We start from the raw sequence: 16,769 nt of genomic DNA, 5'->3' as shown, positions 1-16,769 counted from the left end.
TTACCAGGACTATAAAAATATCCAAATCATATTATGTGATATTATCTACAGTTAAATTCTGCTCCGTGCTTCTAAAATTTGTATTATTATGCTGTATTAAGGATTTGTTCTGTTCTGTATATTGTATTGTATTGACCCCCTTCTTTTGACACCCACTGCACGCCCAACCTACCTGGAAAGGGGTCTCTCTTTGAACTGCCTTTCCCGAGGTTTCTTCCATTTGTCCCTACAAAGTTTTTTTTGGGGGGTTTTTTCCTTGTCTTCTTAGAGAGTCAAGGCTGGGGGGCTGTCAAGAGGCAGGGCCTGTTAAAGCCCATTGCGGCGCTTCCTGTGTGATTTTGGGCTATACAAAAATAAATTGTATTGTATTGTATTGTAATGAGTATTGTTCTCTTCATAAACACACCTGGTTAACCGATTCACTCAGGTGGGGTGCGGTGCCAATCCCAACATCATTAGACCAACCTAAAGAGGGTCGGAGACTCACATGGGGACAAATTCGTGTTAAATATTGTTCTGTGACAGTCGCCTTTATCCAATATAAAATACAAGCCTGTTCGATTTAGCCGACAGCAAACACTATCTGGGAGGTGAGTGCAAAATGAAATGCGCCGACCTGATCTGAACTGGGAGACAGCAACAAGCAAAGACGTTGGTGAGGAGGAACAGGAACTGCGAAGTCTCTGAACACAAAACAAAACAAAAAAAAAAAAAAATACATGTTGGGGAAGTTTATTTTAACATGTCATGTGTTGTAAAGACGCAGGAAACAGGCTGGAGATTACAGCAATATGCCGACCAATGTGAAAACGCGAGATAAGTACATGTGGACAGTGTGAGGTAGCCCGAGATAAAATGATGGAACGCCTCCCGTCCATTTAAAAAAGTCTTCTGAAATAATAAACCAGCACACACTTTAATCCTGCTTTCATGCCACAATCCCGACTGTTACAACAATAATAAACTCATGCCTTGACGTTGACTCTGTGCCGATCACTTTTAAAATCGCTTCTGTAATCCCAATGTTAAAAAAGTCTGGTCTTGATGCCAACAGTCTAAACAATTTCCAGCCTATTTCCTACTTACTTTTTCTTTTAAAAGTTCTTGAGCGTGTTGTAACCTCGCAGCTCACCAATTACTTAACCTCTAATAATTTGATGGGACCCTTTCAGTCTGGTTTCAGGGCACAGCACATTTGTGAAACTGCTCTGCTATGGGTAACCAATGATTTGCTTATGGCAGCAGACTGTGGACAAACCATCATATTAATTCTGTTAGACCTCAGTGCAGCATTTGACACTCCGGTCAGACATGACATTCTACTGTCCAGAATGGAGAACATGCTGGGTATCTCTGGCACTGCCCTCCAGTGGTTCAAGTCCTATCTGACTGATAGGCAAGAGTTTCTTAGTCTTGGCAACAGCAGATCCAACTCAGTGCCAGTCACACAAGGAGCTCCTCAGGGCTCTGTCCTCGGCCCTCTTCTCTTCTGTATTTATATGCTTCCCCTTGGCCATATTATTCATAGCTATGGACTGGGTTATCATTTTTATGCAGACGATACTCAACTCTACTTCAATGTTAAAAGTGGAACTTCATCAGCGCTTTCACAGCTCACAACCTGCCTCAATTAAAACCTGGTTGGAGCAGAACTCTTTAAAATTAAATTGCAACAAAACTGAACTCCTGCAAATTGGGATTAAAATACAACTTAATAAAATGAGCTCCTTCCCAGTCCATCTTGGCGGTGATCTCATCAGACCTGCCTCTACTGCAAAGAATCTTGGTGTCATTTTTGATTCCTCCCCTTCTTATTCCTCCCATATAAATCACATTAAAAAACTTTCTTACTTTCACCTCCGTAACATATCCCGTGTTCGCTCCTTCCTCTCCTTTTCTAACATTGAGAAACTTGTCAATGCTTTTATCACATCCCGCATCGATTATTGTAATTCTCTACTGGCAGGTGCCCCTTCTAATCTTATATCACAGCTCCAGCTTATTCAAAACTCAGCTGCAAGAGTCCTTACACGGACCAGCAGCAGCAAGCACATCACACCCATCCTGCTCCATCTTCACTGGCTCCCTGTGTCTTACAGAATCGAATATAAAATTCTACTAATAAAATACAAAGCCTTAATGGACCTCGCGCCAAACTACATCAGTGACCTTCTCCATCACTATGTGCCTGCCTGCCCACTAAGGTCCTCTGATTCTGGTCATCTTGTTGTGCCCCACACTAATCTACACTCCATGGGTGACAGCAGGGCCTTCAGCTGTATAGCGCCCAGACTCTGGAATGACCTACCGAAATTAATCAGATCAGCTGACTCCATGAATTCTTTTAAAAAACAACTTAAAACTCATCTGTTCAGGAAGGCCTATAACTCTGCCTGACTTTATTACTCCTCTCTCAGTGTACCTCTATGTTCATGTAACCTGTGTGTGTGTGCAGACCATCAATTATGTTGTCTGTTAGCCTTTTTCTCTGAATGTACTGTCTTAATCTCCCTTATTTATTTATCTGGTTTAGTATACTGTATACCCTGCCATTCTTTCTTAAACTCTGTGAAGTGCCTTGAGCATGAGAAAGGCGCTATATAAATAAAATGTATTATTATTTTATTATTAAGTGTCCCATAGAGATGATTAACTCTGCTTACGGCATTCGTAATATTACATAAAACCCAGTGGCGTAGCTAGGGGCGGAGGGGGAGGTCCGCCCCGGGCGGCACATTTTTGGGGGCAGCATTATTGTCCACAAGGCTCAGTGCAATTCGCGTGTAAACAACGGGGTTCGGAAAAATATCACTCATGTATGAAAAAAGTCAAATTCTCTGATTTTTAACCACAAATGCTTGAAAAATAATTCTGCATCAGACACAGCAGTTGAAATGTATGAGACAATCACAAAAATCAACATAAACGTTACACCGATAATAATTTCTAGGAAGATAAACAACTAATTTACAATTTATAATTTCGTTTCGTTATTAATTCGAATGCGTTCTTGCTCTATTACTTATTACCTATTACTTTAGTTCTGGTTTTCGTAGCGTAATTATATTAAACTAATAATTAGAACACGGCTTATACGTGCGTCTATAATATATTCTTGTCTAGTTGATGCTTATAAATGTATATTAAAAATTATTGCTGTTTCTTTATATTTGAATACATTTATACAAAATGTATCTTAATTTTTCTCTATACGTCATTTTGATTTTCTATTCAAATAGTTTAACATATTCAGATATGTTGGAGGGCGGCAAATTGAAGCCCCGCCCTTCCCCGAGGGGCACGATCTCGAGCTACGCCACTGATAAAACCAGACTTCTGGCTACTCGGGGAGGGCGTTGTCCCACACTGAAACAAATGGCTTTTTAAACTTAATTATTTTTAAGATTTACTAAAAAAAAATAACCCGGCGGCGCAGTGGTGTCGCTCTGTGACTTAGGAATCGGTGACAATTAAAAAAGAAACTCAACCTCCACAACCACACAAAACCGACGGCAGTCAGAAAAACGTAAAAGCATTTTGCGAAAAAGTCTTGAACTTTCCTTCCAACTGTGCAAATGTGTGGGGAGCCTTTGGACCACAATATAACAAAAGGGGCGGGGCCTTATTGAAAACATCACACTTTATGCAAAAAGAAGATAGTTGTGTGTATAAATCGTGTTAAATCGGACTAGCTATGTATCGGGAAAATGAAAGTATATTTGGAAGATTAATTTTGAATAAGTTTGACTTCTGATTGGCTTGTCGCTTCTGTTAAGAAGAAATCATTGTATGGCTTTGTTTCAACATTGTACTAATTGTGCCTTCAATTGACATTTGAGAGATTTATGTAAATGTAACTAAAAAAAGCAACGCTAGTCCAGCAAACATGATTTTTTTAAAAGTTAAGTTACCTTAAATTAGATGCATAAAGTAAACATCCCTCTGTAATGATTTTTTTTCAGTACACGCAGGGACGGATCGCAAGGGTCCACGAGTCCCCACTGTGTCTGACAAAGCACTTGGAATACCCCCAATGCCAGACAGAATGCATTGAGTGACACTAAGAGTGAGTTACTCATCCAAACACTGGGGCTTATTTGTGCTTATTCAAACGCAATGTAACAACTTCGTTATACTATGAGGAAATAGCGCTTACTACATCATTTACACAACGGTAATTTATGGAAAACGGGCAACTGGTGAAAAGACAATGGCCAGTTATTACACGCTTTGCATTCAGTTGTAAACCACACACACACACACACACACACACACAAAATAGCATCGCGCTTCTTTACTGTACTAAAAGTAATCACAAAGGTCTCGATCGCTAGTTCCATGGGGGTTCTCGCTAAAGGCAAACGAGCGGTGCAGCGCTGCATTTTGGCGGATACGCACCCTGATGGCGGCTGAGCCGCGCGTTCCAGTCGGCAGTGAGGAGAAACTGAGCTACAGACGGCCACGATTTAGATTTTGTAAAAATTAAGGATAAGACGTGTAATAATAAAGTAAAAAAATAAATCTATATATTGAAAACAATAAAAATAATCTTTTAGTCAATGTGGTGCAATAAACACTCAAATACCCAATTATAATATATCAACATAAGCTGTAAAGATCTATCTATCTATCTATCTATCTATCTATCTATCTATCTATCTATCTATCTATCTATCTATCTATCTATCTATCTATTATATAGTGCCTTTCTCATCTATCTATCTATCTATCTATCTATCTATCTATCTATCTATCTATCTATCTATCTATCTATCTATCTATCTATCTATCTATCTATCTATCATATAGTGCCTTTCACATCTATCTATCTATCTATCTATCTATCTATCTATCTATCTATCTATCTATCTATCTATCTATCTATCTATCTAGATTGTTTTGCCTGCCTAAGGCAAAGTCATCCCTGATGGAGGATCGCAGGAATCGTAGGGTAGAGGGGTCTTTTCATCGGATTGGCTGGCCCAGCACTGACTCAGCTGTGGAATGGCCATTTGGGGGAGGCAGCTTGATGGATGAGGTCTCCAGGACTCTGAACAAATCCAAATTATAATATGTGATATCATCTACTGTTGAATTCTGCTCTGTACTTGTAATTATTTTATTTTTATACTGTATTGAGGTTTACTTGTGTTCTGTTCTGTGTATTGTATTGTGTTGACCCCCTTCTGTTTGACACCCACTGCGCACCCAATCTACCTGGAAAGGGGTTTCTTTTTGAACTGCCTTTCTCAAGGTTTCTTCCATTTTTTCCCTACAAAGATTTTTTGGGAGTTTTCATTGCCGTCTTGGAGAGTCAATGCTGGGGGGCTGTCAAGAGGCAGGGCCTGTTAAAGCCCAATGCAGCACTTCTTGTGTGATTTTGGGCTATACAAAAAATAAATTGTATTGTATTGTATATGAAGAAGTGGGCCGCTAGGGTAGAGAAAAGAAGAGCTGCTCAGGAAACAGCAAGCGCATCAACCTCTGAGCAAACAAATGGAAAACATACAGAGAAAGACGATGAAAACTGAGTCAAGTGTATTCACTGCAAGTTATATTCTACATGTACATACTGTACATGCGTACATACATCAGTTTTCCATTCCCGTTTATCCTGAACAGAGTCATGTGGAAGTTAAACCTCTGCCAGCAAGCATCGGGTGGAGGGCTGGAACTTTCCTCAGACAGGACGCCAGTCCATGAACTGGGCAAAGACACAGATACGTGCCTAATTTTTCAACAGCAGTTCACCTGACCTGCATGTCATTAAACTGTGGGAGGCAACCAGAAGACAACAACAACAACAACAACGTTTATTTCTATAGCACATTTTCATACAAACAGTAGCTCAAAGTACTTTACATAATAAAGAATAGAAAAATAAAAGACACAATAAGAAAACAAAATAAATCAACATTAATTAACATCGAATAAGAGTAAGGTCCAATGGCCAGGGGGGACAGAAAAAAACTCCAGACGGCTGGAGAAAAAAATAAAATCTGTAGGGATTCCAGACCATGAGACCGCCCAGTCCTCTCTGGAAACCCACATGAACACGGGGAGAACATGCAACCTCCACTCATGGTGCACCGGGGACGCAAATACGGGTGTCATAAATGTGGGACAGACGCCCCCAAGATATAAACACACAATTTAGATTAATTCATAGGTTCTCTCAAATTGAATCCATATTTTCTTACTTTAAACATGACCGGGGCGATTTGTGCTCTTCTTATGCTGCTGAAGGGGAATCTGTGGTTGCAGCATGTTGTTTTTATGTTTTCAAAATCATTTTGCATTGATTATACAACGTTTTATTTCTAAGGAATTAAAGATGTAACATAAGGATTGACTTGACATTTAATTGTGTAAATGTTTGATTTGTTACTTCTGGGTTTAATTAATGTGGATTTTCTCTTTGCTTGAATTTTCTATTTTTCTATTTTGTTTGTATGTTTATGTAAAACTTTGGAAATTTTCTTGTAATTAATACAAATAATTTACTTTAAGAAAACAACAACGGTAAACCCATCAATATGATCTCTTTTTGATATCGTAAGTCAGCCAGCAAAGATGGGGTAGCACTTAACACCAGGTCTAAATACAGTAGACAACACAAAAGAGACAAACTTTAGAAAATCCTCTTTAATAAAACCCCCGTGTTCGTCCAGGTGTCCGTGTGTGTGTGTCTTCTGGTGAAGTGCGCATGCGCGGGGCCACACGGCACGTGTTCAGTCTCTTCCTGTGCTTTCCCTGTGCAGAGAGAGAGAGAGAGAGACACACACACACACACACAGGTGCGTGCGCGCGAGAGACTGACAGACAGACATGCACGCATGCACACACACACACGCACGCACGCACGCAGCTCCACGCGAGCGACTGTCACGCGCGCGCGCACACACACACGCACGCGCGAGAGACAGTCACGCGCGCCACACTCACACACACAGGCAGGCCCGCCCACACGCACGCACACGCAGGCCGGGGCAGAGACAGACACACACACACAGGCGCACGCGTGCATTGTTGCAATGTTACTTTTCTTGGTTGTTTATTAGATTTCTGATTTTTCAAATGTTCATTTTTTTCCCTGTGCTTAAAACTCATTAAAAAAAGAGTTTTTAGCGAGCGGGTCGTAAGGCTGTAGCGCGAACTCTTGCAGTGTTAGTTTTCTCTGTTGTTCAAGGTTTTCTTAGTGTTATTCAATGTTTTTACATTTAGTTTACTATTACGCTGTGCTTTCTATGGTGTAATTAACTATATTTGTGCTTAAAATCTTAAAATATATATATATTTACATACAGTTCATACGGTCTGGAATTTACATTCAATCCTATGGGGGAAATTACTTCGATTCCACCAAAGTTCCACTGTACTACTGTCCAACAAAATTACAGGCATTTTACGCAAATACAAACCAGTATTACTGAGAGAGAAAATTAAAGGCACACAATACAGTGACGCATATTACAGCCACATACAAGGTCCCTTGCCATTTAATATAGACTGTTCCTACTAATGTTTATGCACTACTGTTCTAGCGCCCGTTATTTTAACGGGCTTAATGTCTAGTTAATTAATCAGAGGCTCCTGTCTTACTAGAACGCTGACCTCTCACCAGCACACTGGGGTTCATCTTCTAAAACTGAGCGTATTTACTTTTCATGTGAGGCCCCCTGACCCAACAGGCCTGATTAAGGATCTGTCTATGGTCCCACAATTGAAATTACGGAGCAGTCAACTTTGAACAAACGTAAAATGCTACCGAACAGTCGGTTGGCGCACAAATAAGATTGGCCTATAGGGTGCAAAATGTCCTCTTACGGGCACTGATTGTAATACAATATAATACAATTTATTTTTGTATTGCCCAAAATCACACAATCACACTCTCTTTGCTAGAAGGAAAGTTAGTTTTGTTGATTTCACCTCGATTACCTGAACGTGCCTGAGTAGCGAAGAGCAAACAACCTTTGAAATGGCATCAGAATCTGGTGAGAGATCAAAGTGAATGCACAAAGCAAAATACTCCAGAGGTGGAGTTCGAAAACAAAAGTGAGGTAGCAGCATCAGCTGATCGTGGTGTTGAAGAAGTTCGCGTTGCTGATGTGCGTGCACCTTGAGCATGGGAAAGGCGCCATATAAATAAAATGGATTATTATTATTATTATTATTACTGCAGCATCGTTCATCTGGGAGGACTGCCACTTACGATGACAAGAGGTACAACCCAGATTGAATACATTTTTATTTTTTTTATTTGTAGATGCCTTTCTAAACACTCAAGGACACCGAACAATAGATAAAACACAGATTATAAACAAAACTGAAATACAAACATTAAAATCAGACAGAGCAATTGTAATCAAAGAGAAACGAGTTTTAAGTTTAGATTTGAAAAGTGAAAATGATTCAATATTTCTAAGCTCAGATGGTAGTGAGTTCCAGAGCTGGAGAGCAGAGCAACTGAATGGTGGTAAGACGGAGGAAGGGGACAGTCAGTCTATCTATCTATCTATCTATCTATCTATCTATCCATCTATCTATCTATCTATCTATCTATCTATCTATCTATTATATAGTGCCTTTCACATCTATCTATCTATCTATCTATCTATCTATCTATCTATCTATCTATCTATCTATCTATCTATCTATCTATCTTTTATATAGTGCCTTTCACATCTATCTATCTATCTATCTATCTATCTATCTATCTATCTATCTATCTATCTAGCTATCTTTTATATAGTGCCTTTCACATCTATCTATCTATCTATCTATCTATCTATCTATCTATCTATCTATCTATCTATTATATAGTGCCTTTCACATCTATCTATCTATCTATCTATCTATCTATCTATCTATCTATCTATCTATCTATCTATTATATAGTGCCTTTCACATCTATCTATCTATCTATCTATCTATCTATCTATCTATCTATTATATAGTGCCTTTCACATCCATCTATCTATCTATCTATTATATAGTGCCTTTCACATCTATCTATCTATCTATCTATCTATCTTTTATATAGTGCCTTTCATATCTATCTATCTATCTATCTATCTATCTATCTATCTATCTATCTATCTATCTATCTATCTATCATCCTTTTCTATCTATCTATCTATCTATTATATAGTGCCTTTCACATCTATCTATCTATCTATCTATCTACCTATCTATCTATCTATCATATAGTGCCATTCACATCTATCTATCTATCTATCTATCTATCTATTATATAGTGCCTTTCATATCTATCTATCTATCTATCTATCTATCTATCTATCTATCTATCTATCTATCTTTTATATAGTGCCTTTCATATCTATCTATCTATCTATCTATCTATCTATCTATCTATCTATCTATCTATCTATCTATCTATCTATCTATCTATCATATAGTGCCTTTTCTATCTATCTATCTATCTATTATATAGCGCCTTTCACATCTATCTATCTATCTATCTATCTATCTATCTATCTATCTATCTATCTATCTATCTATCTATCATATAGTGCCTTTCACATCTATCTATCTATCTATCTATCTATCTAGATTGTTTTGCCTGCCTAAGGCAAAGTCATCCCTGATGGAGGATCGCAGGAATCGTAGGGTAGAGGGGTCTTTTCATCGGATTGGCTGGCCCAGCACTGACTCAGCTGTGGAATGGCCATTTGGGGGAGGCAGCTTGATGGATGAGGTCTCCAGGACTCTGAACAAATCCAAATTATAATATGTGATATCATCTACTGTTGAATTCTGCTCTGTACTTGTAATTATTTTATTTTTATACTGTATTGAGGTTTACTTGTGTTCTGTTCTGTGTATTGTATTGTATTGACCCCCTTCTGTTTGACACCCACTGCACACCCAATCTAACTTGAAAGGGGTTTCTTTTTGAACTGCCTTTCTCAAGGTTTCTTCCAAGTGGATGGAGGAAGAGGATCTAAGGATATGGGAGGGAATAGCAACATGGAGGAGGTCAGACACATATGGAGGGGCAAGGTTGTGGGGAGCCTTAAAAGTTGGTAGGAGAATTTTGAATTGAATGCGGAACTTAATTGGAAGCCAATGAAGCTGCTGCAAAATGGGAGTGATATGGTGAATAGAGGGGGTCTAGTAATGATGCAGGCAGCTGAATTCTGGACCAGTTGAAGCTTATAAAAAGATTTGCGGGAAAGTCCAAAGAAAAGGGAATTGCAATAATCCAGATGAGAAGTGACAAGACTATGAACAAGGATAGCAGTGGTGTGGGGAGTGAGGGAGGGGCGAATACGGTTAAAGTTACGCAGGTGGAAATATACACACTGGGAGATGTTACTGATGTCGGACTGAAAAGACAGAGTACTGTCAAGGATGACACCTGTGGGGAAGGGGAGACAGAGGAATTATCAATAACAAATGAAAAATGATCAGTTTTGGATAATGTTGATTTTGTACCAATGAGGAGAACCTCAGTTTTGTCACTATTTAACTCTTTGAGGGCAGAATATTTTTTCTGAAAAACAGTTTCTGAAAAGCAGAGGTTTCACACAGAAATCAACATAAAACGTCTGTTGCTGCATGCTGCGCAGCAGCGGCAGTCACTGTCACAGTGCATTGCAATCTGATTTCTGCCTCTTACCATTGTTAAGTGGCAGTCCTCCTGGCGAACATTGCTGTAGGCATGTCAGCTACACGATTAGTTGTGGGACTAGTCAGCTGAAGCTGGAACTTCATATTCGTTTTTGATCACTTGGACTTGAGTCCAGCAAGTCATAGTCCAGTTTAGAGATAGTAGGTGTCAGGGATGCCAGGGGCCATGACCTAGCCAGGACACCATGAGGAACCGGATGTGGGTCTGTGCCCACCCTGGATCACATGGGGGTCGCCTTCAATGCCTTGGGGACATGTTACCCCAGCACTTCCGCCACACCAGGAAGTGCTGTGGGGAAGAATTAGGACGGCGCCCGGAGAGCTGCCGGGAGGACAGCCGGCATTTCCGCCATGCTGGGGCGTGGCTAGAGGAGGAATGCCGGGAACACCTGGGGCTCATCCGGGGAATGTATAAAAGGGGCGGTCTCCCTTCATTCGAGGCTAGAGTCGGGAGGAGGAAGGACGAAGCTCAGGAGAGCAGTGGAGGCGGCCCGAAGAAAGGCATTGTGAGGCCAGGACTGTGTGTGTTTGGGGTTTGTGCACTATTGGAACTGAACTGGGTCTGAGTGACCATTGTTAAAATATTTGAGCTTATTGTAAATAAACGTGTTTGTGGGTGACATGAACGTGTCTGCCTGTCTGTGTCCGGGTCAACTTCCACATAGGCAAAACGTCGTCCATGCAGTATTTTGCGTTACTCATTAGCTTTGATCTCTCACCATTATGTCAGTGCCATGTTTGCTCTTGTTTGCACCTTACTACTCACACGAGCGCAGAAAATCTCGGTCAAACTAATGAAGCTAACTTTCCTTCTAGCAACGACAGTCCAACTAAAACATAATGGTTTGTTTTGGCACAGTTTACAGTTGATTACCATCGTCAACTCCTTCTTTTGACCAAAGTCGACATCAGCCCTGAAAGAGTTAATTTAAGAAAGTTTGAAGAAAACCAGGATTTGATTTCTGCTATGCAATCAATAAGTGAGGAGGGTGGAAAGGAAGCAGTAGGTTTGCTAGTGAGATAGAGGTGCCTTGCGACTGCCATCCCTGCACCAGGACAGCTAGGCAGCCGGCCTGCCATGCATTACTTCTGGCCACCAAGCCACCCATGTGCAGCTGCTGCAGCAAGAGACACCAGAGAGGCATTGGCAGCAACATATATTTATGCTGATTTATGTGTGAAACCATTGCTTTCTGTGAGTGTTTTGGAAAACCATTCAGCCTCAAAGAGTTCAATCAGCCATTAAGAAATGGAACAGGTGGAAATCTGCAAGAGCAGACCATCCACAAAAAGTGAATGATCATGCAAGGAGACAATGAACTATGAAGAGAACTCTGAAAGACTTACAAGCTACAGTGATTCACACTGGAGAGACTGTGTGTAGGCATCAGCTACTGGAAGAGTGGTTCGCTAGTGACAGCTTTATGAGAGAGTGGCAAAGAAGGCACATGAGGGGGTCTGAGGTCAGTTGGTAGAAGGTTCCAGCAGACCTCAATATGATTGGAGGGGTATTGCACAGGTCATTAGCAGTGGCTAGTTTCTTCCAGTTTTGACCCTTGGAATAGGTTAGATGCACACACTCTCTTCCACATTCCATGTCATCCAGCTTCTTCACTTCCGGTGCTGATATCGAAACAGACTAGCAATGGCGTAAGTCGCATTAATCAAAAACGTTGTGAGCTAAAAAGGAGTAGGCCTTCAAACTCCATGGTTACGAAGGTAACCATGAGACAAATATGTGATTACATTAGGCTTCTTTAAATTAAAATGGAATTTCAATAATTAGCCATTAAACTTTATCCAGGGACAGGTGAATATCTACAGTGGGATGCAAAAGTTTGGGCAACTTTGTTAATAGTCATTATTTTCCTGTATAAATCATTGGTTGTTACGATAAAAATTGTCAGTTAAATATATCATATAGGAGACACACACAGTGATATCTGAGAAGTGAAATGAAGTTTATTGGATTTACAGAAAGTGTGCAATAATTGTTCAAACAAAATCAGGCAGGTGCATAAATTTGGGCACCACAAAAAAGAAATGAAATCAATATTTAGTAGATCCGCCTTTTGCAGAAATTCCAGCCTCTAAACGCTTCCTGTAGGTTCCAATGAGAGTCTGGATTGTGGTTGAAGGTATTTTGGACCATTCCTCTTTACAAAACATCTCTAGTTCATTCAGGTTTGATGGCTTCCGAGCATGGACAGCTCTCTTTAACTCACACCACAGATTTTCAATTATTTTCAGGTCTGGGGACTGAGATGGCCATTCCAGAACGTTGTACTTGTTCCTCTGCATGAATGCCTTAGTGGATTTTGAGCAGTGTTTCGGGTAGTTGTCTTGTTGAAAGATCCAGCCCCGGCGCAGCTTCAGCTTTGTCACTGATTCCTGGACATTGGTCTCCAGAATCTGCTGATACTGAGTGGAATCCATGCGTCCCTCAACTTTGACAAGATTCCCAGTCCCTGCACTGGCCACACAGCCCCACAGCATGATGGAACCACCACCATATTTTACTGTAGGTAGCAGGTGTTTTTCTTGGAATGCTGTGTTCTTTTTCCTCCATGCATAACGCCCTTGTTATGCCCAAATAACTCCATTTTAGTTTCATCAGTCCACAGCACCTTATTCCAAAATGAAGCTGGCTTGTCCAAATGTGCTTGAGCAGACCTCAAGCGGCTCTGTTTGTGCTTCCTCTGCATCACTCTCGCATACAGCATCTCCTTGTGTAAAGTGCGAATGGTTGAACGATGCCCAGTGACTCCATCTGCTGCAAGATGATGTTGTAGGTCTTTGGTGCTGGTCTGTGGGTTGACTCTGACTGTTCTCACCATTCGTCACTTCTGTCTATCCGAAATCTTTCTTGGTCTGCCACTTCGAGCCTTAACTTGAACTGAGCCTGTGGTCTTCCATTTCCTCAATATGTTCCTAACTGTGGAAACAGACAGCTTCAATCTCTGGGACAGCTTTCTGTATCCTTCCCCTAAACCATGATGGTGAACAGTCTTTGTCTTCAGGTCATTTGAGAGTTGTTTTGTGACCCCCATGTTGCTACTCTTCAGAGAAAATTAAAGGAGGAGGGAAACTTACAATTGACCCCCTTAAATACTCGGATTCACCTGTGTATGTAGGTCAGGGGTCACTGAGCTTACCAAGCCAATCTGAGTTCCAATAATTAGTTCTAAAAGTTTGGGAATCAATAAAATGACAACGGTGCCCAAATTTATGCACCTGCCTGATTTTGTTTGAACAATTATTGCACACTTTCTGTAAATCCAATAAACTTCATTTCACTTCTCAAATATCACTGTGTGTGTCTCCTATATGATATATTTAACTGACATTTTTTATCATAACAACCAACGATTTATACAGGAAAATAATGACTATTAACAAGGTTGCCCAAACTTTTGCATCCCACTGTATGTAAGCGTAATACATAATAACACAAGTCTGCTGGACATCTTAACTTGTAAAAAAGCGATTGTCTCTGTCTGGGCACACAAAGCTGTGAATGCCAAACTGCTTCTTCATTGTGAGGGTCTCAATTTGTTTCCTTAGATGCAGGGTCTCCTCTCTGACAGATATGTGTTCATCAAGCGCTAGGTCGACAGCTGCTAGGTATCCAGAGCTGAAGTGTAGTCGTGGTCCTCGAGGATTTGATCATCCTCCTCCTCCTCACCTGTTGTGTCATCCCTCTGTTGGTCGCTTTCTCCTCTCCCAAAGCCCTGGTCTTGAAATCAGAATGGAGATATTGTTCCACCCCGTGACCCTGTGTTCGGATTCAGCGGGTTATAAAGTGGATGGATGGATGGATATTGTTCCAATCAGACAATGCAGGAACCGCTCCCTTCTTCAATAGTCGCCGCCTTCTCTCAGACCCTGGCTTGTGAAAATCCTCTTTTATAAAACGGGGGTTACAGTTACCTCACCAGTGACATTCATGTCTCTGGTGACTCTTCCTGTCAAGTCAGTAGATGGATTGGGAGAGCACGGGGGATCATGTGGTCGCTGGAAAGGGGTGTGTGGCGCTCCCAATATCTCTGCAAAAGGACAAAGGCTTAAGTCTTTAGAGTCCTGGTGCTTCCTGTCTTACTGTATGGTTGTGAGACACGGACGCTATCCAGTGACCTGAGATGAAGATTGGACTCCTTGGGTGCCGCTGGTTTGACTTTGTGTTGCTCATGGAGTCCTGAATGAGGCACATTACCTGCATTGTGAGGGAGCGTCAGTTATGGCACTACGGCCATTCGTCTGAGATTCCCTGAGGGATTTTCAGCTCTCAGAATCCTCATTGTTGTGGCTGGACCAGGGAAGGTAGTCGCCCTTGTAACACCTGGCTGCGGCAGATAGATGGTCACTTTAGGTGGGTGGGACTGGACCGTGTGTCTACCTGGGGGATTTCCAACCAGTACTCAGAGCTGTTTTGCTGTGTCGTGGGTGTGGCAACACGCTTTACCAGTGCAGGCTCCCCAACTTGACCTGACCTGTGCACTAGGTGTGTAGATCACTATGAACAATAGGGTACAATATGGTAAAAAGGGGACATTCCCATGTGCAAATATATCATACAATTTCATAACTGTATGCAAATTTAGAAATTGTTGCCAAGCAAAACAAAAGAAAAAACAAAAAAGAAAATGTTGAAGTTCTGAAAAATTGCATCCTACTCTATATGGAAACCACACAAACTTATTTTACTTCAGGTGCACATTAATTAAAAGTAATGGTGAAGAAACAGCTCCGTAAAGCCAGTACATGTGATCATTGTGAGTTAAATGAATGTAAGATTTAAAGTTACAGAATACACTCACCAGCCACTTTATTAGGTCCACCTGTTCAACTGCTGGTTAATGTAAATCTCTAATCAGCCAATCACACGGCAGGAACTCAATGCGTTTGTCATGTAGACTTTGTCAAGACGACCTGCTGAAGTCCAAACCGAGCATCAAAGTGGAGAAGAAAGGAGACTGAAGTGACTTTGAACGTGGCATGGTTGTTGGTGACAGGTGGTCTAGTCTGAGTCTTTCAGAAACTGCTGATCTACAGGGATTTTCATTCACAGCGACCTCTAGGGTTTACAGAGAATGATCTGAACATGGGAAAATATCCAGTGATGCCAGAAGTCAGAGGAGAATGGTCAGACTGGTTTGAGCTGATAGAAAGGCAACGGCAACTCAAATTAGCCCTTGTTACAACCAAGGTGTGCAGAAGAGCACCGCTGAACACACAACACATCAGATCTTGAAACAGGTGGGCTACAGCAGCAGGAGACCACATCGGTGCCACTCCTGTCCGCTAAGAACAGGCCACTGAGGCTACAATTCACATGGACTCAACCAAATTGGACAATAGAAGGCTGGAAAAATGTCACCTGGTCTGATGAGTCTCGATTTCTGCTGTGACATTCAGATGGTAGGATCAGAGCAACATGAAAGAATAGACCCATCCAATACTGTATGTTTAATTCCACCATTTCAGTGTGCTTTACCATTTTACATTTTACAGCAATTTACGTTCACTAACAGGTTTTCCTTGTAAATAAATATTGCTAATTGTCCTTTCTCTGTTTTCCCAGATGGATGTCCGCTGAGTACAGGAGTGGCCTGAAGAGCAGATGTGATAGAATGGGACGATGTTTCTTCAACAACTAAGCCCCTCTGAAGCTTTTGTTTGCTTGTGGTGCGTGTGCCCTGTGAAAGACGCTATATAAGAAAAGTTCACATGAGTGAGGCAGTTAACAGGAAATACGAGCCCAAGCCTTTAAACTCATACAGGACAAAATGTGCACCAACTCACATATTGTACATCTGCCTTCTTCTGAGAGGACTAACAGGGAGGAAGTGGAGGTGGAACAGAACACCTGGGCAGGTGCTGCCCCCAGGAAGCCAAGTCCATACTTGTCAAATCGAGGCAACGTAATCCGTGACTTCACAGGCATCCTACGGGAAGCCTTTCTGCTGTACCATAAGGACAAGCATGATGAAAAGGACAACCCGAATGTAAGTTTTCAATTGAATTCATTAAAGGTATGGTGCTCCTCACTGAGTACGGGCTGTCATAAGTGTAGAGATGTCATTCAAATGATGTGTGAACAAATATGAGCCCAC

The 16,769-nt window shown here is 41.2% G+C and overlaps 1 protein-coding gene across 3 annotated transcripts in view; it reads left to right on the top strand.

The window, feature by feature from the left end:
- Window positions 1-16,769, top strand: part of LOC120523144 (1-aminocyclopropane-1-carboxylate synthase-like protein 1) — a 166,392-nt gene that overhangs the window by 2,570 nt on the left and 147,053 nt on the right. For all 3 annotated transcript variants that reach the window (XM_039744162.1, XM_039744153.1, XM_039744171.1), the window contains exon 2: window positions 16,238-16,661. In XM_039744162.1, the coding sequence (XP_039600096.1) occupies window positions 16,443-16,661 (219 nt within the window). In that variant the 5' untranslated portion in view covers window positions 16,238-16,442. The remainder of the gene's footprint in view (window positions 1-16,237; window positions 16,662-16,769) is intronic.

Source organism: Polypterus senegalus, chromosome 1, assembly GCF_016835505.1.
Source record: "Polypterus senegalus isolate Bchr_013 chromosome 1, ASM1683550v1, whole genome shotgun sequence".
Lineage (NCBI taxonomy): Eukaryota > Metazoa > Chordata > Cladistia > Polypteriformes > Polypteridae > Polypterus > Polypterus senegalus.
Note: the sequence above shows the minus strand (reverse complement) of the source record. Positions and strands in the feature narration are given on the sequence as shown.